This window comes from Ranitomeya variabilis, chromosome 4 (assembly GCF_051348905.1).
Source record: "Ranitomeya variabilis isolate aRanVar5 chromosome 4, aRanVar5.hap1, whole genome shotgun sequence".
In the NCBI taxonomy this organism is placed as follows: Eukaryota; Metazoa; Chordata; class Amphibia; order Anura; family Dendrobatidae; genus Ranitomeya; species Ranitomeya variabilis.
In genome coordinates this window covers 47,852,787-47,875,725 of record NC_135235.1, presented here as the reverse complement: position 1 = coordinate 47,875,725, position 22,939 = coordinate 47,852,787, and the positions used below count along the sequence as shown (strand labels likewise).

General features: G+C 46.4%; 1 protein-coding gene across 2 annotated transcripts in view; it reads left to right on the top strand.

The window, feature by feature from the left end:
* The window catches only part of ZRANB1 (zinc finger RANBP2-type containing 1), a 47,437-nt gene that overhangs the window by 18,183 nt on the left and 6,315 nt on the right, over positions 1-22,939 (top strand). The window contains exons 2-5 of one of the 2 annotated variants that reach the window (XM_077258459.1): positions 10,698-11,531; positions 21,613-21,800; positions 22,110-22,263; positions 22,845-22,916. In XM_077258459.1, coding sequence (XP_077114574.1) covers positions 10,739-11,531; positions 21,613-21,800; positions 22,110-22,263; positions 22,845-22,916 — 1,207 coding nt within the window. In that variant the 5' untranslated portion in view covers positions 10,698-10,738. The remainder of the gene's footprint in view (positions 1-10,697; positions 11,532-21,612; positions 21,801-22,109; positions 22,264-22,844; positions 22,917-22,939) is intronic. The other variant, XM_077258460.1, reaches the window with a different exon arrangement.

Below are 22,939 nucleotides of genomic sequence, written 5' to 3'. Positions count from 1 at the left end.
CACAGGACCGGTCCGATGTCTGCTGATCCCCCACTAATCTGACGTTCTGCAGTCAGATGCTGCCCCTCCGCTGCTTACTGGGACTGTGCAGACAGAGCGAGGATATTGGGGATTCAGAAGGAATCGCATTGTTTGCATGAAGTTAAAGGGGTTAATCCAATGACATGTACGTGGTAAATGTTTGATCAATGGAGGTCCGACCTTCGGGACACGCACCATTAATGAGACCAGAGGTCCTGAGTCCCCAGCATGTATCTATGATCACTTCTACACTGTGTTCCAAATTATTATGCACATAGAGTTTAGGAGTGATAAGGTTAGAATTTGTTTGTTTGTCATTTAAACTCATTGATGGTGATGTGTGTCAGGGCTCTTTATATCACTGAAAGCAATTGCAGATACCTGTGCACATTATTTTGGCAGGTGTGTCCAAATAAAGGCAAGACTACTTAAGAAGGCTGTTCCACATTATTAAGCAGCCTACATTTTTTGCCAAAATGGGAAAGAAAAAGGATGTGTCGGCTGCTGAGAAGCAACGGATTGTGGAGTATTTAGGTCAAGGCATGACTACAATCAACATTGCCAAGACACTTCATCGTGATCATCGCACAATCAAGAAGTATGTAGCTGATTCCCAGCACACACGTGTGCGTGCTGATAAGGAAAAATTAAGGACTCTTTCCAACAGGCAATTGCGTAAGGTTAAAAGAGCAGCTGCAAAAATGCCTGGTCATAGCAGCAGACAAGTTTTTGAAGCTGCTGGTGCCTCCAACGTCCCCAGAACAACAAGATGCAGGGTCCTTCAGAAGTTTGCAGCTGTGCGTAAGCCATCCTGTCGACCACCTCTATCCACTGCAACAAGCAGAAACGGCTCCAGTGGGCCAAACGATACATGAAGACTGACTTCCAAACTGTTTTGTTCACCGATGAGTGCTGTGCAATTCTCGATGGTCCAGATGGATGGAGTGGAGGATGGCTGGTTGATGGACACCCTATGAAATCACGGCTAAGGCACCAACAAGGAGGAGGTGGAGTAATGTTTTGGGCTGGAATCATGGGGAGAGAGATTGTCGGCCCCTTTATGATCCCTGAAGGGGTAAAGATGAACTCTATAATCTATGAGGAGTTTCTAAAACAACACTTCCTGCCATGGTTCAAGAGGAAGAACCATGCTTTCCACAGCAAGATCATTTTCATGCATGATAATGCACCGTCTCATGCTGCAAAAAACACATCTGCATTTCTGGCTGCAATGGGCATAAAAGAGGACAAACTTATGGTGTGGCCACCATCTTCCCCTGACCTCAACCCCATTGAGAACCTCTGGAGCATCATCAAAAGGAGTGTCTATGATGGCGGGAGGCAGTTCACATCTAAGCAACAGCTCTGGGAGGGTATTCTGTCCACATGCAAAACAATTGAAGCAGAAACCATCCAAAAACTGACACATTCAATGGACGAGAGAGTTCAGAAGCTTCTTTTGAACAAGGGGTCCTATGTGCAAATGTAACATCACCTAGAATAAAGTTTTCACTTGAAAACTGTTTGATTTCATTTTGTAATAAGCTGATAATGCTTATAACTTCACAATTGACCATTGTTTTGTTCAAAATAAAAAAAAAAGGTTGAAAACTCTGCTGTGCATAATAATTTGGAACATGCATTTTGAGTGTTTATTTTTTTAAAAAAAGATACTGTTTTCATAGGCAGTTTTTTCCAAAACATTGCAATTATACTAGAATAGTAGATGACTGGAAAATAACACTGACTGCAATTCAGATAGGTCATTTAGAGAAAATATGAGGAAATATTATTTGCATAATAATTTGGAACACCGTGTATAGGGCTAATGTAGGTTCCTGCTCTCCCATAGAAATGAATAGAGTGGTGGTCACAGATGCTCATTAAAACTTCATTCAAACAAGACCGCCGTTCTCGTGATTGGTGGCGGTCTGAGGGTGAGGGGGTTGGCGGGCACCGAATTTTGTGCCATTCAGACATTTGTGCCTCCGATCACTTCCTGCTGTATAAGAAAATCTCAAACAAGAGTGGAAATAATAATAATCTTTATTTTTTATATAGCGCCAACATATTCCGCAGCACTTTGCAGTTTGCACACATTATCATCGCTGTCCCCGATGGACGTCTCGGCCTGTTGGCTTCCCCTGTAAATATTCTCTGCTGCTTACACCACTATATATGGTGTAATGGAGGCCGCAGATCAGCTACTTAATGCAGGGAAGGAGGAGGCGAAAACCATGTAAAATCTGTGAGCCTGGCCGGAAACACTGGGATACTGAAGCAAGCGTGCCAGCGGTAATAGCGTGGTGGTTTCCCCCCCCCCCATAGGCATCACGAAGCCAGCTTTGTAATGAAACCTAATATATGTTATGGCATATGTTTTCTTTTAGCATTTAACGGCAATGAACTCCTCTTGCATTTTTAATTCATCCGTTGCAAAATTAAAGGGGTTGCCCACTGCATAAAATCTGGCTCATGGGGTTCTTTTAAAATAGAAAAAACACCCAGATACTTTCTTCCCTTAGTTTTCCAGTGGGTGATTCGGAAGGAAAGGTCTCCCTTCTGGCTCAGACTGAAGGCTATTGCTGCAGACTGGAGAATCGGGGGACACGGGCAGAGGAGCGGCGGGCTCTTGGTAGCTGAGTATCTGTTCTCCACTTTAATTTTTTTTTAAACCAGAATGGGCACACTTGTTTGTTTTAATGTGGTGGACGACGGCTCATTTTTTAGGCGATAAAAATGTCATACCATTTTACCGATGTACAGACTGTGCAACTCCTGTAGGTGACGGATTATCCTGCTGCATGTGACGTAGACCTGACAGCACCTGGATGTGTCGGCTCACTCACTACCCTCCCAGCTACTGCGCAGCCCAGAGAGATTGCAGGGGGATGGCAGACAGCAGATCAGTGTGAAGAGGACAATGGGGTGCAGCCAATGCCTCAGGGAGGGCAGATCGCACACTAAGGCCCTGATTCAACAAAAACAATTACACCAGAATTGCAAAATGTTTGCGTAATGCAGAGGTGCTCAAAAATGTAGCAACTTTTGGCAGTTTCATCCTGCTTCATCAAAATGGGCAAAACAGGGGTGTGATGCCACAGCTCCTTGCGGCAGAAATCTTACTCCAGTCCCTGAATTCAATAAATCGTATGTGCGTGGGTTTTCATATTCACTTTCGTTCACAATAATTGTGCTGCAGTGTAAGACTATGTTCACACATGGCTTTTTTTGCAGCTTTATTTTTCCTGTGGAAAAGAAGCTGTGATTTCTCATATCTCATAGCTTTTGCTATAGTACTGTAGTCTTGTGCGCACACAGCCCCCCAACCCCCGGCTGAGTTTGAGCACTGCAGTATTTCATTTTTCAGCGTTTTTTCACTCTGTGCAGAGTAACTGCAGCATTACATGTGTGCTGTGTTTTTAGTGAATAAATGTAACTTTTTATTCACATGTACTGTAGACAAATCACACATAATCTGCCTGCAAAACCCCCCCAAAAAACGCAGCCCAACCCCCACCACTGCTATTTTGGCTGTTAACACGTGTTTTTTTTTGTGCAAATTTTCAGCTGTGTTCTATGATACCAGCAAAGTCTGAAATATCAGAAATCTCATGCACACTTGGGTTTTTGTCTTCAGTATTTTGTGTAATACCTTTTTTTAGTTTTGCAGAATACAGCATGTCACTTCTTCCTTCAGCTTATTTTTTTTCTGCGTTTTCACCTATTGAAAGCAATGGGTGGTGCAAAAAACACTGCAAAAATCAGGTGTCAGTCTTTGGTACCCCCCCAAAAAATGCATGTTTTTTGCCGTGATATGACAGCAAATATGCAGATGATCTCTTACTGTGTGTATGTATAAACAGCTCTGGAAAAAATTAAGAGACCACTGCAAAATGTTCAGTTTGTCTAATTTTTTCCCTTTATAGGTATATTTTTGTGTAAAAAGTTAATTGTTCTTTTATTCTATAAACTACTGACATGTCTCCGAAGTTCCAAGCCAATACATTTTGTATTTATTTTCTGAAAATGAGAAATTGTCAAAATAACAAAAAAAAATGCATTTCTTGGAGACTTCAAATAATGCTAAAAAAAAAAAAAAAAAAAAAAGTTCATAATCATTTAGAAACCATGATTTTTAATCACCGCGGTCATGCATCTTGGCATGCTTTCCCCCAGTCTTTCACACTGCTTTTGGGTGACCTTATGCCCCTCCTGGTACAATAATGTAAGCAGTTCTTCTTTGTTTGATGGCTTGTGACTTTCCATCTTCCTCTTGATTACATTCCAGAGGTTTTCAATGGGGTTCAGGTCTGGAGATTGGTCTGACCATGACAGGGATGTGATGTGGTGGTCCTTCATACACACCTTGATTGACCTAGCTGTGTGGCATGGCGCATTGTCCTGCTGGAAAAACCAGTCCCCAGAGTAGGGGAACATTGCCTGAGCAGAAGGCATCAACTGTTTTTCTAGGATAACCTTGTATGCGGCTTGATTCATACATCCTTCACAAAGAACAACCTGCCCAATTCCAGCCTTACTGAAGCATCTCTAGATCATTACCGATCCTCCACCAATTTTCACAGTGCATAACACTGTGGCTTGTACGCCTCTCCAGGACTCCGTCTAACCATTAGATGACCAGGTGTTGGGCAAAGCTGAAAATTAGACTCATCAGAGAAGATTACCTTACTCCAGTCCTCTATGGTCCAAGCCTTATGGTCTTTGGCAAACTTCAGCCTGGCTCTCCTTTGCTTCTCATTGATGAAAGGCTTTTTTTCTAGCTTTACATGACTGGAGTCCTACCTCTAGGAGCCCGTTATGAACTGTTCTTGCCATGCACTTCACCCCAGCTGCCATTTGCCATTCCTTCTGTAGGTCACTTGATGTCATCCTGCTGTTACTGAGTGACATTTGAATAAGATGACGGTCAGTGGAGAGTCGTTTTCGCCCTCTGCCGGTCTGTAGCTTTGTTGTCCCTAATGTCTGCTCCTTGACCTCGTTGTAATGGACTGACGTCTTAGAAATTTTAAGGATGGAGGCAACATGACGCTCACTGTGTCCCTCTGCTAGTAAAGCCAGAATTGAGCCCTTCTTTTTTTTTTCACTCAAGACTTTTTTTCTTTTCAACTCCTTTGGCGTGGTTAAAAGTTATTTCTTCATTCCTTTTTACTTTTGGGATATTACTAGCACTTGTTTAGCCATCCAGATTGTCCTATTGCAAGAGGATTGTGAACAACACAGCAGGGTTTTTTTATACTTTCCTTCGTTAAATAAGATTTGGTTCAGGTGATCACCTAATCAGAAGCACATTAAGTAGAATGAGGTGTACTCTGGGTGGAATTCAGCTGACACTGGAATGGAATGGCTGTCGGACATGTAGAGAAGCTGATTTTTATAAAACTGTGCTGTGGTCTCTTAATTTTTGACAGAGCTGGATTATATATATATATATTTATTTATTTTTTCTTTAAAGGGGTATTCCCATCCCCAAGATGCTATCCCAATATGTAGTAGGTGTAGTAATGAAAAAACTAATACTATATTTATGATTGGAGGTATTTGCTAAAATTATTACACCTGCTACATACTGGGATAGAATCTTGGAGATGGGAATACCCCATTTAACTCGATAACATATGTACAAAATATAAATAAATAAAAAATGTCTCAGTCTCGGCATCTATAATGTTTAAAGGGAACTTGTCGTGTTGAAAATGTTGTTTGATCTGTATGCTGGAAGTTATATATTGATGCACATTTTTGTTTCCATAAGTCTTTTTTTTTTTTTTTTTTTTTTTTTTTTATTCATTGAAATCCCTTGTGTTTCTATGAATGAGTCTGTGAATGGGCGGTGATATGCAGAAATTGACAGTTTTCCCTGTATGACTGCATTCAGACTGTCATTCAGTATTAGGACCGCCCACTGGACTCTTATTTTATTCATTGAATTCCCTGGTGTTTATATAAAAGTCCAGTGTGAGGTCCTTTTAGTGATTGACAGTCTGCATGCATTCATACAGGGAAGATTGTCAGTCACTATTGGGACCGCCCACTGGACTCGTATACAGTCTGCATGCAGTCATACAGGGAAGATGGTCAGTGACTAGTGGGACCGCCCACTGGACTCGTATACAGTCTGCATGCAGTCATACAGGGAAGAGAGTCCCACTGGACTTGTATACAGTCTGCATGCAGTCACACAGGGAAGAGAGTCGTACTAGTGGGACCGCCCACTGGACTCGTATACAGTCTGCATGCAGTCACACAGGGAAGAGAGTCACACTAGTGGGACCGCCCACTGGACTTGTATACAGTATGCATGCAGTCACACAGGGAAGATGGTCAGTGACTAGTGGGACCGCCCACTGGACTCGTATACAGTCTGCATGCAGTCACACAGGGAAGAGGGTCAGTCACTAGTGGGACCGCCCACTGGACTCGTATACAGTCTGCATGCAGTCACACAGGGAAGAGGCTCAGTCACTAGTGGGACCACCCACTGGACTCGTATACAGTCTGCATGCAGTCACACAGGGAAGAGGGTCAGTCACTAGTGGGACCGCCCACTGGACTTGTATACGAACATCAGGGATTTTAATGAATACAATACAAGTTGTAGTGAATCTTTTCCAGGCCTCTGCTTCCATCTGCTCCGCTTTTCCTCTGCCGTGCTCTTCCCAGATCAGGCTGCATGTATGTGACAGGTTCCCTTTAAGGAAACTAGTGAACTATGGCTGTTGCCTCCAGTCTTGACTTCTATTCTTGTTCTCCTCATGTAATTGGACTGTTGTTTTTTTTTTATTCTCACCGCTCCTGTTTTACTGGAGGGTGCGGATTACGGCACGGACGCCTGTGTACAAGTACACGGTGACATACTACATCAGAATCCAATAATCTGTTCTCTGCCTGTCACTCTCGGCCTATTTCTGGCCAAAAATAAATCTTGAGCAGTGAGTTTTTCCACGGCTGGAGATTCCTTTGCTCTGGTTTACGATAATCCTACAGCTGGGGGCTGATGGTGATCATGTGCGGGTAGTGATGTGGAGGGAGGGTCTCAGGCTGCTCTGACCCATGCCCCCTTTTATGTCACAGTGAACGTTCCCCCTGGAGGACACTTGTAGTATTGCACCTCTCGTGTTCAGCTATGTAATACATGAATATGCAGAGTCCGCCAGAGCCGGTGGGATGTCACCTCTGTAGTTCATGCAGTGGGTGGGGGTCCTAATAATGACATTTCTCCAATTACTGGGGGTGGGCAGGGGGGATCCATATTACCCAAGTGATGATTTAAGATTATAAAAAGAATTCTCTTGAGTCCTCCTGTCTGTGCCCCCTCTGCCCTGTGCCCCAGTTGGCCGCCTAGATATTTATGTGCGCGGACTTTGTTCCATTCGCTGCCGGCGGAGCTGCGATCTGTGATGTTTGGGCTCGGTGCGGCCTCACAAACACGTTATTTAGTCTATTGTTCCGGAGTTTGGAATAGTTGTGGGAAATGCTTCTAAATAAAGTAAAGCTGGGCAGAGAAGGAATTCAAGAGTCTGAGATGGGAGTTCAGTATTTTTCGCTTTCTTTGTTTTCCAGCTGGAGGTGTAAAATGCATTAGAAATCAGATGTGCGTCATGCTGTGTCCATGGTCTTTATAGTCCTCTTCCTCTTGGTTTTTCAGGCCTGCAGTCGCTTGGTTTCAGAAGCGACAAATCCGTAATGTGTCCAGAGCAGTTGTCAGTTCTTGCCTGGCTTTATAAAGGGCATCGGTGCTAGGGGAGGGAAGAAAACGGGTAAGGATGCCGAAAAGCCTTCCATGGAAGTCGGTCTAAGACTGCATTCACTTGTTGCTCCATTGCTTCCTCCCCTGCCCAGGAGCTGTGCTATGATCAGACCATGTCACTGTACGGTCAGACACGGCCATTACACAGTACACAGCAGGGGCACATTTATAAGATTATCTCAGCACAGGAACATTTTATTTAAACACATCCAATTGTGGAAATCATTATTCCAATATCTAGTGCTTAAAATGAACTTAGTTCACAGTAAAATCTCTTTAATTTACAGGGTTTTTTTTTTAGTAATAAGGAATGAGAGAGCGCTCCCTGAGTATGTTGGGGGACACTTGCTTGGCAACGGGATTAAAGCACACAGGCACGGTTTCTCACATAAACAGTCTATTCCGGTTTATTTAGACTCCTAAACCGCTTAACGTAAAGTCCATTACATCACATTTTATACGACTTCAAGTCAGTCACAACATGCCGGACTTCTCACTTCGTTTAGTTACCATGGGTGACCACACAGTTCATAGACATCCATGGAACATCATAGGCACTAACAGTCTGTTCCACTGGCAGATACTTGTTTGCCCATAACCCCCTTTATCTGGAGTTACCTTACAGGAGCTGCTGCTCCACATGCTGACTCCTGTCAGCCCCCTCTCCTGGGGAAAGCTGCCTTACTGGGATCACCATCCTTGTGACCAGGGCACTCCCGACAGTCCAGACCTGCAGAAGGAATGGTAGCTTCCCCAACGCAATGCCGTCACTGACTCTGCACATACGGCCTCTCCGTGTGCTATTCAGGAAGTCCACTCCTTGGACCTTCCAACACACAGGCCTTCTGGTCCATGGCCTCACCATGTGCTTTCCAGGAATCCGATCCTACTCCCAGAATCTTCCAACACGGGCCATCCAGGACCATACACTCTGAACATGTGACCCAAACCATGGTCACATGTACCTGTAACCACCCCCATAGGTGGGAGGTGTGTGTGGTTAGTCACGCCCAGCTCTCCAACTAACCCTGTAAGCCCCCCTGATAACTAAACAAACACTTGTGGAACTACAAGTCCCAGAACAACATTTTGGGCTTACAGCGCAGAGGACAACCTCTGTCTCTGCGACACATATCAGCCATTCACAATGACGCCAGTCACTGTCTCACAGGAATTATACATGAAGGATCTGGGGTCTTTAGTACTTTTTTCATTTACCATAGAGTCCAACACCCCACTGAAGACCATGGATAGATTGGAGACGGACTCCTGAGCTCTAATCTGTGCCGTAATTGTAGAACAGGGGTGGGGAATCTTTTTTTCTGCGAAGGGCTATTTGGATATTTATACCATCCTTCGGGGGCCGAACAAACTCCTCCCACAATGTACATCCTGACTCTGGCACTGGTGTCAGGACGTAATCTTTCATTGCATGCCCTTCAGTGTTCAGTAGTGAATACTGTGTGTGTCTGTGTGTGCTAACAGAGCAAGAAGGAATTAATGAGCTTGTAGCAATCAAAATACACATCCCTGCCCAAGAATGAGGTCCCTGAGAATCCGCCCGGGGGCCTGATAAAAGGTCATCGAGGGCCGTAAATAGCCCTGAGGCCTGAGGTTCCTCACCCCTGTTGTAGATACTTGAAGAAATCAGAGTTACACAGATTAAAGGTCTGTTATTAAATACTCAAATGTGCAGAAATAACCCTGTAAGTATCTCAATCCCTTGCCTTTCATTCCCCCAAACCTTACAATTCCCTCCGACGGGTTATTCCAGATGGGGGTGTGCTTGGAATTTGCTCCCACTTATCTCATGCCCACCAGATTTAAGGACAAGATTTGAAGTCTGGAAACATCTGGGCCGGTACCTAAGGCTCCATGAATCTAGTAATTTTACCAAATTTCCTCCCTACCCAAGAAATGTTAGCACTGTACTAACCCCCCTCTAAAGCCCACTGTCATGGGGTTATCGTGACCGTGTGGAGCCAGAAGACCGCAGCGTCCGATTGCCCCTACTCTGGCGCTGAGAAGAATTATTCCCTGTTCCGCCAGGAGGAATAATCGTGGAAACATCTGTGCTCACAGCTGAGCTCGGTTAGCCACTCCTTTCCCCTTTATAATCTGGGCTCTGATGCAGATCCTTGTCAGAGCTAGCCTTTGCTGCATGGCCAAGGGAGGGAGAGGAGTTCTTATGAGAAGGAAAGTTGGAGGAGTTATTAGTGACTGTTGCTTGGTTTGTATGTGTGGTAATTCCCTATCCTTCTCTATTTTGGTTTATTCCCCTACCTCCACACCCCTGTGCATTCCTCTGTTATGTGAGTGGATATTTTGTATGCCCGGAGTATTGTTAACCCTTGTTTTGTGTTGCCTTGTTTGTCGGGATGTTGTACTACGGTGCACGGTAGCACCCCTCTTCCCTCGGTAGGGGAAGAGAACAGAAGGAAGGCTAACTCAGGAGATGAGGCAAGGGCGGAGGCCCCGGCATCTTCACCTTCAGAAGTATCCTGGGGAATAGGGTGAGCTACGGCGCCCCCTAGTGTTTGGAACAAGGAAGGGAATTTCCCCTCCATGCTTCAACTTTATTTCTGGATCTAGTTACCAATGGACAAGTTTAGGGGGGATATAATCTTTGGTCTCTTAGAATGTGTGTGTATTATATGTATATTTGCTGCGATATGTAGAATTGTTGACAAATCATGGCAAAAACAATGCATTTTTTTTTCATGCAATGGCAAAATATAGCCGCCTCCCCCTCTTCCTCCAACATCCAAACGAGTCGGATTTGAAGAAAAATATTTATTTTTTTTTTTTTGTTTTCTGTTTGTGCGACCAAAGTAACCAAACTGTTTATTTCGATTTTCTCCCTTTTTCTCCTGTTACTAACTCTCTTTGCCTTTCTCTCTTTCAGCTTCCTGACAGACACCATTGTCCAACCCTGGGAGTGTCACCATGACGGAGCATGGCATAAAGTGGGCTTGCGAATATTGTACCTACGAGAATTGGCCGTCTGCTATCAAGTGCACAATGTGTCGCGCCCAGAGACCCAGTGGTGCTATCATCACAGAAGAACCATTCAAAAGTAGCGCCCCTAATGTGGGTACTATAGAAAGGAGCGGGGGAAGTCCACTGATTTGCCCTGACTCCAGCGCCAGACCACGTGTGAAAACCTCATTTAGCATGGAGAACAGCAGTAAGTGGTCCTGCCACTTGTGCACCTACCTGAACTGGCCCAGGGCCATCCGATGCACGCAGTGTCTGTCCCAGCGCAGGACACGTAGCCCGACAGAATCTCCACAATCCTCAGGATCAGGCTTGCGATCCGTTCCCGGCCCCATTGACCCGTGTGAGGAATATAATGACCGCAATAAACTGAACATTAAAGGTCAGCACTGGACTTGTTCTGCTTGTACGTACGAGAACGGTGCCAAGGCCAAAAAGTGTGTTGTATGCGACCATCCTTCCCCCAACAACATAGACTCCATAGAGCTAGCAGACACGGACGAGGCTTCCTCTCTTATTAATGAGCAAGACCGGGCTCGCTGGAGAAGCGGCTGCAGCAGCGGCAACGGCCAGCGTCGCTCACCACCCATGTCCAAGAGGGATTCCGAGATGGATTTCCAAAGGATCGAGCTAGCTGGGGCGGTGGGCAGCAAGGATGAGCTGGAACTGGATCTCAAGAAGTTGAAGCAAATTAAAAACCGAATGAGGAAGACGGACTGGCTGTTCTTGAATGCATGTGTGGGTAAGTGAAGATGGTGGGATTTCACAGTAAACTGTGAACCATATCATTGACTCATGCCTAGAAAGGGTTACAGAGTACCCCATGGTTCTGCTTTTTTAACATAAGCCCCTTAAGGAATGCCTGTCTAATAGGTGGCCTTTTCTACAGTTCCGGGTCTTTATAGCCCTTTAGTGGTATCTCTTGCCCCCTCTATATAGAGACAGCCTAGCTCCTGCTCTGACAGTGTCCAATAGTGGGACCTCTGAGTCCACCTCCAACGTCAAGTGACATGATTCAAGAGTACTCCCCGTTTTTGATCCGGGAACTGGGAGGAAATGCTTGTCTGGCTGCAGCTCCCTACGGCAATACTGGCTTTATGCAACATGTGCCGAGAGCAGGACTGAGGGGCAATCGTTCGATTTCTTTTTTCCAGGGGCCTCAGTGTTATGGTTGATATTGCATTATAATCTCTATATACGGGGAGTGCCGCCTGTCTCTGCTGTACATGCAGTGTTCTATATACGGTGAGTGCCGCCTGTCTCTGCTGTACGTGCAGTGTTCTATATAAGGGGAGTGCCGCCTGTCTGTGCTGTACGTGCAGTGGTCTATATACGGGGAGTACCGCCTGTCTGCTGTACGTTCAGTGGTCTATATACGGGGAGTGCCGCCTGTCTCTGCTGTACGTGCAGTGTTCTATATACGGGGGGCGCCGCCTGTCTCTGCTGTACGTGCAGTGTTCTATATACGGGGAGTGCCGCCTGTCTCTGCTGTACGTGCAGTGTTCTATATACCGGGAGTGCTGCCTGTCTCTGCTGTACGTGCAGTGTTCTATATACGGGGAGTGCCGCCTGTCGCTGCTGTAGTGCAGTGATCTATATACAGGGGGGCGCCGCCTGTCTGTGCTGTACGTGCAGTGTTCTATATACGGGGAGTGCCGCCTGTCGCTGCTGTACGTGCAGTGTTCTATATACGGGGGGGCGCCGCCTGTCTGTGCTGTACGTGCAGTGTTCTATATACAGGGAGTACCTCCTGTCTGTGCTGTATGTGTAGTGTTCTATATACGGGGAGTGCCGCCTGTCTCTGCTGTACGTGCAGTGTTCTATATACAGGGAGTACCTCCTGTCTGTGCTGTATGTGTAGTGTTCTATATACGGGGAGTGCCGCCTGTCTCTGCTGTACGTGCAGTGGTCTATATACAGGGAGTACCTCCTGTCTGTGCTGTATGTGTAGTGTTCTATATACGGGGAGTGCCGCCTGTCTCTGCTGTACGTGCAGTGGTCTATATACGGGGAGTGCCGCCTGTCTGTGCTGTATGTGTAGTGTTCTATATACGGGGAGTGCCGCCTGTCTCTGCTGTACGTGCAGTGGTCTATATACGGGGAGTGCCGCCTGTCTCTGCTGTACGTGCAGTGTTCTATATACGGGGAGTGCCGCCTGTCTGTGCTGTATGTGCAGTGTTCTATATACGGGGAGCGCCGCCTGTCTCTGCTGTACGTGCAGTGGTCTATATACGGGCAGTGCTTCCTGTCTCTGCTGTACGTGCAGTGGTCTATATACGGGGAGTGCCGCCTGTCTCTGCTGTACGTGCAGTGTTCTATATACGGGGAGTGCCGCCTGTCGCTGCTGTAGTGCAGTGATCTATATACGGGGGGGCGCCGCCTGTCTGTGCTGTACGTGCAGTGTTCTATATACGGGGAGTGCCGCCTGTCGCTGCTGTAGTGCAGTGGTGTATATATATGGGGAGTGCCACCTGTCTCTGCTGTACGTGCAGTGTTCTATATACGGGGAGTGCCGCCTGTCTCTGCTGTACGTGCAGTGGGCTATATACGGGGAGTGCCGCCTGTCGCTGCTGTAGTGCAGTGGTGTGTATATATATATATGGGGAGTGCCACCTGTCTCTGCTGTACGTGCAGTGTTCTATATACGGGGAGTGCCGCCTGCCTCTGCTGTACGTGCAGTGGGCTATATACGGGAAGTGCTGCCTGTCTCTGCTGTACGTGCAGTGTTCTATATACGGGGAGTGCCGCCTGTCTCTGCTGTACGTGCAGTGGGCTATATACGGGGAGTGCCGCCTGTCGCTGCTGTAGTGCAGTGGTGTATATATATGGGGAGTGCCACCTGTCTCTGCTGTACGTGCAGTGTTCTATATACGGGGGGCACCGCCTGTGTCTGCTGTACGTGCAGTGTTCTATGTACGGGGAATGCCGCCTGTCTTTGCTGTACATGCAGTGGTATATAGTCGGGGGCGCCGCCTGTCTCTGCTGTACGTGCAGTGATCTACACTACAGACCAAAAGTTTGGACACATCTTCTCATTTAAATATTTTTCTGTATTTTCAGGACTATGAAAATTGTACATTCACACTGAAGGCATCAAAACTATGAATTAACACATGTGGAATTATATACTTAACAAAAAAGTGTGAAACCACTGAAAAAATGTTGTATATTCTAGGTTCTTCAAAGTAGCCACCTTTTGCTTTGATGACTGCGTTGCACACTCTTGGCATTCCCTTGATGAGCTTCAAGAGGTAGTCACCAGGAATGGTTTTCACTTCACAGGTGTGCCCTGTCAGGTTTAATAAATGGGATTTCTTGCCTTATAAATGGGGTTGGGATCATCAGTTGTGTTGTGCAGAAGTCTGGTGGATACACAGCTGATAGTCCTACTGAATAGACTGTTAGCTGCTTTTTTCTTGCCATAATACAAATTCTAAGTAAAGAAAAACGAGTGGTCATCATTACTTTAAGAAATGAAGATCGGTCAGTCCGAAAAATTGGGAAAACGTTGAAAGTGTCCCCAAGTGCAGTGGCAAAAACCATCAAGCGCTACAAAGAAACTGGCTCACATGAGGACCGCCCCAGGAAAGGAAGACCAAGAGTCACCTCTGCTTCTGAGGATAAGTTTATCCGAGTCACCAGCCTCAGAAATCGCAGGTTAACAGCAGCTCTGAGAGACCAGGTCAATGCCACACAGAGTTCTAGCAGCAGACACATCTCTACAACAACTGTTTAGAGGAGACTTTGTGCAGCAGGCCTTCATGGTAAAATAGCTGCTAGGAAACCACTGCTAAGGACAGGCAACAAGCAGAAGAGACTTCTTTGGGCTAAAGAACACAAGGATTGGACATTAGACCAGTGGAAATCTGTGCTTTGGTCTGATGAGTCCAAATTTGAGATCTTTGGTTCCAACCACCGTGTCCTGGTGCGACGCAGAAAAGGTGAACAGATGGACTCTACATGCCTGGTTCCCACCGTGAAGCATGGAGGAGGTGTGATGGTGTGGGGGTGCTTTGCTGGTGACACTGTTGGGGATTTATTCAAAATTGAAGGCATACTGAACCAGCATGGCTACCACAGCATCTTGCAGCGGCATGCTATTCCATCCGGTTTGTGCTTAGTTGGACCATCATTTATTTTTCTGGATAATGACCCCAAACACACCTCCAGGCTGTGTAAGGGCTATTTGACCAAGACGGAGAGTGATGGGGTGCTACGCCAGATGACCTGGCCTCCACAGTCACCAGACCTGAACCCAATCGAGATGGTTTGGGGTTAGCTGGACCGCAGAGTGAAGGCAAAAGGGCCAACAAGTGCTAAGCATCTCTGGGAACTCCTTCAAGATTGTTGAAAGACGATTCCCCGTGACTACCTCTTGAAGCTCATCAAGAGAATGCCAAGAGTGTGCAAAGAAGTCATCAAAGCAAAAGGTGGCTACTTTGAAGAACCTAGAATATAAGGCCATGTTCACACTCTGCGGCGTGCTCTGCAGGTTTATCCCGCAGCGGAATTGATAAATCTGCAGGGCAAAACCGCTGCGGTTATCCCTGCAGATTTATCGCGGTTTGTTCCGCGGTTTCCGCTGCGGGATTACTCCTATACTATTGATGCTGCATATGTAGCAATATGCAGCATCAATAGTAATGATAAAAATAATAAAAATTAGTTATACTCACCCTCCGATGTCCGGATCTCCTCGGCGCTGCACGCGGTGCTCCGATTCCAAAGATGCTGTGCCGAGAAGGACCTTCGTGACACGGTCATGTGACCGCGGCGTCATCACGGTCATGTGACCGCGACGTCACCACAGGTTCTGTTCGCACAGCAAACCTGAGACCGGCCGGCTGCGTGAAGCGCTGAGAGGTGAGTATAGCATTATTTTTTATTTTAATTCTTTTTTTTTTTTACACTATTTTTATGGTTCCCAGGGCCTGGAGGAGAGTCTCCTCTCCTCCACCCCGGGTACCACCTGCACATTATCTGCTTACTTCCCGCAACGTGGGCACAGCCCCATGCGGGAAGTAAGCGGAACAATGCATTTCTATGGGTGCAGAATCGCTGCGATTCTGCACAAAGAAGTGACATGCTGCGGGTTTTAAACCGCTGCGTTTCTGCGCGGTTTTTCCCGCAGCATGTGCACAGCGGTTTGCGGTTTCCATAGGGTTTACATGTTAATGTAAACGCTATGGAAACTGCTGCGGACCCGCAGCATCAAATTCGCCGCGGATCCGCGGTAAAAACCGCTAAGTGTGAACATGGCCTAAGACATAACAAAAAAGTGTGAAACAACTGAAATTAAGTATATAATTTCACATGTGTTAATTCATAGTTTTGATGCCTTCAGTGTGAATGTACAATTTTCATAGTCCTGAAAATACAGAAAAATCTATAAATGAGAAGGTGTGTCCAAACTTTTGGTCTGTAATGTATATACGGTGAGTGCCGCCTGTCTCTGCTGTACATGCAGTGGTTTATATATGTGGGGAGTGCCGCCTGTCTCTGCTGTACGTGCAGTGGGCTATATACGGGGAGTGCCGCCTGTCGCTGCTGTACATGCAGTGGTTTATATATGTGGGGAGTGCCGCCTGTCTCTGCTATACGTGCAGTGTTCTATATACGGGGAGTGCCGCCTGTCTCTGCTGTACATGCAGTGGTTTATATATGTGGGGAGTGCCGCCTGTGTCTGCTGTACGTGCAGTGTTCTATATACGGGGGGCGCCGCCTGTCTCTGCTGTACGTGCAGTGTTCTATATACGGGGGGCGCCGCCTGTCTCTGCTGTACGTGCAGTGTTCTATATACGGGGGGCGCCGCCTGTCTGTGCTGTACGTGCAGTGTTCTATATATGGGGAGTGCCGCCTGTCTCTGCTGTACGTGCAGTGTTCTATATATGGGGAGTGCCGCCTGTCTCTGCTGTACGTGCAGTGTTCTATATACGGGGAGTGCCGCCTGTCTCTGCTGTACGTGCAGTGTTCTATATACGGGGGGCGCCGCCTGCCTCTGCTGTATGTGCAGTGTTCTATATACGGGGGGCGCCGCCTGTCTCTGCTGTACGTGCAGTGTTCTATATACGGGGAGTGCCGCCTGTCTCTGCTGTACGTGCAGTGTTCTATATACGGGGGGCGCCGCCTGTCTGTGCTGTACGTGCAGTGTTCTATATATGGGGAGTGCCGCCTGTCTCTGCTGTACGTGCAGTGTTCTATATACGGGGGGCGCCGCCTGTCTCTGCTGTACGTGCAGTGTTCTATATATGGGGAGTGCCGCCTGTCTCTGCTGTACGTGCAGTGTTCTATATACGGGGAGTGCCGCCTGTCTCTGCTGTACGTGCAGTGTTCTATATATGGGGAGTGCCGCCTGTCTCTGCTGTACGTGCAGTGTTCTATATACGGGGAGTGCCGCCTGTCTCTGCTGTACGTGCAGTGGTGTATATACAGTATGCGGGGGGCACCGCCTGTCTCTGCTGTACGTGCGGTGACTGTATCCTCAGGGTTAACGCTCCCGGGTGTCTCTTACCTGACTGCTATGAGTGCAGGCAGATGTCGCTGAGTGTTTGGGCTTCGTGGAGTCGCTGGGATTCCTATACATAGTGCGGAGGAGTCGCGGCTCGGCCCGGGGCTGCGCTTTCCCCTGATCCGCCATCGGAGTGTGGAGGTTTTCTCCTACTTTTTCTGTCCGTTACCTGTGTCCAGTTGTCTTCTCCTTTTGTAGTCGTTGACACTCGTTAAGGCTACGTTCACATTTGCGTTGTGCGCCGCAGCGTCGGCGCCGCAGCGCACAACGCAAACAAAAACGCAGCAAAACGCATGCACAACGCTGCGTTTTGCGCCGCATGCGTCATTTTTTTCATTGAATTTGGACGCAGCAAAAATGCAACTTGCTGCGTCCTCTGCGCCCCGACGCGGGCGCCGCAGCGACGCATGCGGCGCAAAACGCAAGTGCGCCGCATGTCCATGCGCCCCCATGTTAAATATAGGGGCGCATGACGCATGCGGCGCCGCTGCGGCGCCCGACGCTGCGGCGCTGGCCGCAAATGTGAACGTAGCCTAAATTATCACTTATTGTCACTTATCCTGTATCTGTACTGGTGATATTATACATTTTCTCAGTTTATATGTAAAGTGTAATGTGTGAGCGTGACGTCTCTGTGCACGGATTCTTTTTATGTCAGGTGTCAGTGTGGGATGCAGGGAGAAGAGCGAAGGTGCAGTACCAGTCCGAGAGGCACATAGATTTTTAGGATTCTGCTGCACCCTGGAGCCCATAATAAGGGGTATTACCCCCAGTACTGGACATCCCCTTTAACACGATGTGCCATCAGTTATTGGATGGCACGGTCCCAGCAAATAGATACTGCGGGGATGAGTGATTCCCATAGTAATGGACATCGTAGCTTTATGGTGAGAATGTGGCCTGTACGGTAAAACAGGATTTTAGAGACCATATAATGGGGAGGGTCACGGGCCGTATGTACAGGGCACAATAGTGTGACTTTAGTGCCGCAGTCATACATCTGCGATTACTGCCTGCATGGTCTCCTCACCCCAGCTGGACAGCCGGATATATACGCCTATGTGCACATGATGCATTTTTGCAACTGTTTTTCCATGCGGAAATGGTCAAACGCTATGGATTCCTTATGCCAGCTAGTTCAGTAATAATCCTGAAGTGTTGTGCACATGATCAGTAATTTTCCTTTTAGTATTTTCAGTGCTTTTTTTTTTTTTTTTTTTTTCTGCAGCATGGTAAACTTTGTGCAGATTTTTAGCTTTTTTTTCACCAATTTATGGCGATTGGCTCCTTCTCAGAATATTACCATCAGCCCTAGCTGTAGGCTTTCCCTCTGCTGGCTATGAAAATTACATGAGAGCCCATGCAATTTTTATAATTTATTTTTTTTTTTGTAAAAGTTAACAGTTGCTGTATGGTTACAGCCTTTGTAGGTTCATTCTGTTAACGCTCCTACATAGGCTGGTGACAATGTGTGCGTGTGTTTATTCAACTCCTTACTTACCGGCTTAGTAATGAGGGTGTCTGGCTGACACCTCTTCATTACTAAACCCAGAGCTTTGGTGTCAGCGACAGCTGCCGATCTCAAGCCCGAATCCCATTACCCTGATGCCACTGCATCAGAAAGAAAAGTAAGGTGTTGAACGAAGAAATTACATCACAAAACATATATTTTTTTAAAATATCTTTAATTGTCTAAAAAAAAAAAAAACATACGTTGCTATTCAAAAAACGTGGCAAAACGTGCTTTTTTTGTTGGTGTTTTTCCTGCCAAGAGATGCAGAAGCCTTGCATAAATTTCTGCAAGCAAATGCTCACTGCCATTAACGAGGTTCTCATGGAGATGGTGGCAGTGATGTGGCCGGTTACAGGGGTTTGGAGTCTGGACTTTGGGTTTATTGCTGCCCCAATAGTCTGCACTGAACTTTGGCTTCAGGGAGTTCCTCTGCTTTATCTTTGTCTGCCACTTATGACGCATTGCACTACTACTATTTAAAAGGATGATCGCGTGAGTCCTCCTCGGGTATGGAAGGTGGAGGGGGCTCAAAATTAAAGAGCTTAGTAAAAGCTCTGTGTCGATAGTCTGTGTTCATTGGATTTCCATTTACTTTTCAACTGGCACATTTTTTACACTCGCCATGCGTAATGTTACAACCTTGGCTTGCTATACACTGTATATACAGATTGCACAACCTCCTCTACCACCTCGGAGCGTTTGTGCCCACAAAAGTCCAAATTCCCCTGCGGGAGCTCACAGTCACAGGTGGAATACCCCTTTTTTTTTTTTTTTTTTCTTTCCTCATTTGTGTTTAAAAAATAATAATAGTAATAATAATAATAAAAATAATAATAAAGCACCATATCTGTAAAATCCCAAAATATTTAAAATATTTTTCTCATTTAAAACTACCTGAATTGCTGGGTTTGGTCACCTTGTCTCTCCCTAAGAAATGCATTAAAGAGATTGAAAAGTATGTATGTACACCCCATTGTACCAAAGAAACTGCAGCTCCCCCACGTATTGAACACGCTTACTGAAATGTATTTACTACTTCGTACGAAAGCCTTTGTTGGTGATGACAAGTTCAAGATGCGTCCTGTATGGAGAAACTAGTCGCAGGCATTGCTGAGGTGTGATTTTTGGTCCATTCTTCCACACAAACACTTAAAATCCTGAAGGTCGCGTGGGCTCCTTCTATGGACTTAGTCCTAAATAATGCCATTTAAAAAAGAAAAATTGCCGGATGGAATAAATTGCTTTCTTTTGGTTTATGTAATGACTAGATGGTGGCCCAATTCTAACGCATCGGGAATTCTAGAATATGTATGTATGTATGTATATAGCAGCCACATAGTATATAGCACAGGCCATGTAGTATTTAGCAGACAAATACTACGTGGCCTGTGCTATATACTATGTGGCTGCTATATACATACATACTATACATACATACATACTGTAGAATACCCGATGCGTTAATACAGGCCACATAGTATATAACACAGCCCAAGCCGTATATAACACAGCCCAAGCCGTATATAACACAGCCCACGCAGTATATAACACAGGCGACGTAGTATATAACAGGCCAAACAGTATATAACACTGCCCACGTAATATATAGCACAGCCCAAACAGTATATAGCACAGCCCACGTAGTATATAAGGCTAGTGTCACATTGCATTGGGGCAGTCTGTTTAGCGCATAGCGCTACAGACTGCGCTAACGCAATGTCCCAAAAGGGATCGTGTTAGCCGATCCCGCTAGTGAGGAACGGACCGCGAACGCTGCAAGCAGGGTTCGTGGTCCGTCACTCAAATGACGGCACATCGCTAGCGCACGCCCAATGTGGGCGTGCGCTAGCGATGCGTTCACCATTACAGGCAATGGCGGCGTTAACGAACTACGTTACACCACGTTATGCCGCGGTGTAACCTAGTCCGTTAAACGCGGTCTCAGAACGCAATGTGACCCTAGGTTGTCACTGGCCACGTAATATATAGTACAGCCCACGCAGTATATAACACTGGTCACATAGTATATAGCAGCCACGCGGTATATAGCACAGCCCACGTAGTATATAGCAGTGTGGGCACCATATCCCTGTTAAAAAAAATATATATATATATATATATATATATATATATATATATATATATATATATATAATAAAAAAGTTATATACTCACCCGCCGGGATCCAGTGAAGCTGTGCCGAGACGCGCGCGGCTGCCGCCATCTTCCGTTCCCAGAATGCATTGCGAAATTACCCAGATGACTTAGCGGTCTCACGAAACCGCTAAGTCTTCTGGGTAATTCCGCAATGCATCTCTGGGAACGGAAGATGGCGGAAGCCACGCGCGTCTCGGCGGCCTACGGAAGGTGAGAATAGCAGGTTTTTAGTTTTTTAGTTATTTTTAACATTACATCTTTTTACTATTGATGCCGCATAGGCAGCATCAATAGTAAAAAGTTGGGGACACAGGGTTAATAGCAGCGTTAACGGAGTGTGTTACCCGCGGCATAACGCGGTCCATTACCGCTGGCATTAACCCTGTGTGAGCGGTGACTGGAGGGGAGTATGGAGCGGGCGCCGAGCACTGACTGCAGGGGAGTAGGGAGGGACTAATCGGACTGTGGCCATCGCTGATTGGTCGCGGCAGCCAGGACAGGCAGCTGGAGAGACCAATCAGCGACGCGGGATTTCCGGGACAGACAGACAGACGGAAGTACCCCTTAGACAATTATATAGTAGATTTGTATTTTTTTTTTTTTTTTTCTATGTGGCTCATATAAATGTTGTATGTTCTCTTTCAGGTGTTGTGGAAGGCGACCTGTCGGCTGTGGAGGCGTACAAGACGTCGGGAGGAGACATCGCTCGGCAGCTCTCTGCCGATGAAGTCCGTCTCTTGAACCGCCCGTCGGCCTTTGATGTGGGTTACACTCTGGTGCACCTATCTATTCGCTTCCAGAGGCAGGACATGCTGGCCATACTTCTAACAGAAGTGAGCAGCTCTTCTCGTCAGGATTGGCGCTCTGTTCCTTCCTGTACATGATGTCAGATCTGTGATCTCGCTCCGATGATTTGCATTTCTTGTTGTGAGACCTCGAGTGAACGGCAGAATATCCGCATGACGCTCAGACTGTAGTGCAGTGGAATAATCCTAGGGAATACTGTATTAATAAGAGTAATAATATTTATAATAATTATTATTATTATTTCATGGCTCTTTTCAGGCTGATGCTTTTCTCATTGATGAGTTGTTCTAGGTTTCTCATACGATCTGACTCCTGTGGGGCTTCTATGATTCCAGGTGTCTCAGCATGCAGCCAAATGTATCCCCGCCATGGTGTGTCCTGAGCTCACCGAGCAAATCCGGAGGGAAATCGCAGCTTCCATGCATCAGCGGAAAGGAGACTTCGCTTGCTACTTCCTAACAGACCTCGTAACTTTCACTTTACCCGCAGGTAGTACCTTCCGCTCATCTCGTATAGTGCCAACAAATTCTGTAGTGCAGTACGTAGACGGCTTCCATCATTCCAGGTCACTTATGAAGCTAAATTCAAACCTAGCATGTCTGGTGTGGATATTTCCACTGCGAATCTGCGCAGGTTTGGTGAAAAGCCTTTTTTTTTTCTTCCCTTGTACCAGACCAAGGAAAAAGTGGCAGAATGCCAGAGTTTGATCTGATATTCGGGTCACACTTAGCCATGCATATTGATGAGTTTGTGGAAAATATACGCCTGCACTCGGATGGTGTTTGACTGCAGTCCCATTTCCACTGACTGACAGAATGGAGAAGATGAATTTTTTTTTTTCTCCATCTTCTCCTCATCCGTGAGAATCTGATTACACTGGGAGTGACTGGTCTCCTCTCATAGAACAGCTGGTGTGGCACACATGAAGAACTTCTAGATGCCAGAACTAGAGCATCGCAGCTCGTTCTCAGATATTTGTCACCTATCGTTAGCTTTTTCTTATTTCTGCAGTGATAGTCTTCTGGTCTTATTGTTACTGGCTGAGTGTTTGCTCTCACTTCTGTCTGCAGATATAGAGGATCTTCCTCCTTCTGTTCAGGAGAAGCTGTTTGATGAAGTTCTGGACCGGGATGTTCAGAAAGGTAATTTTTCTGCTGATTTGTAC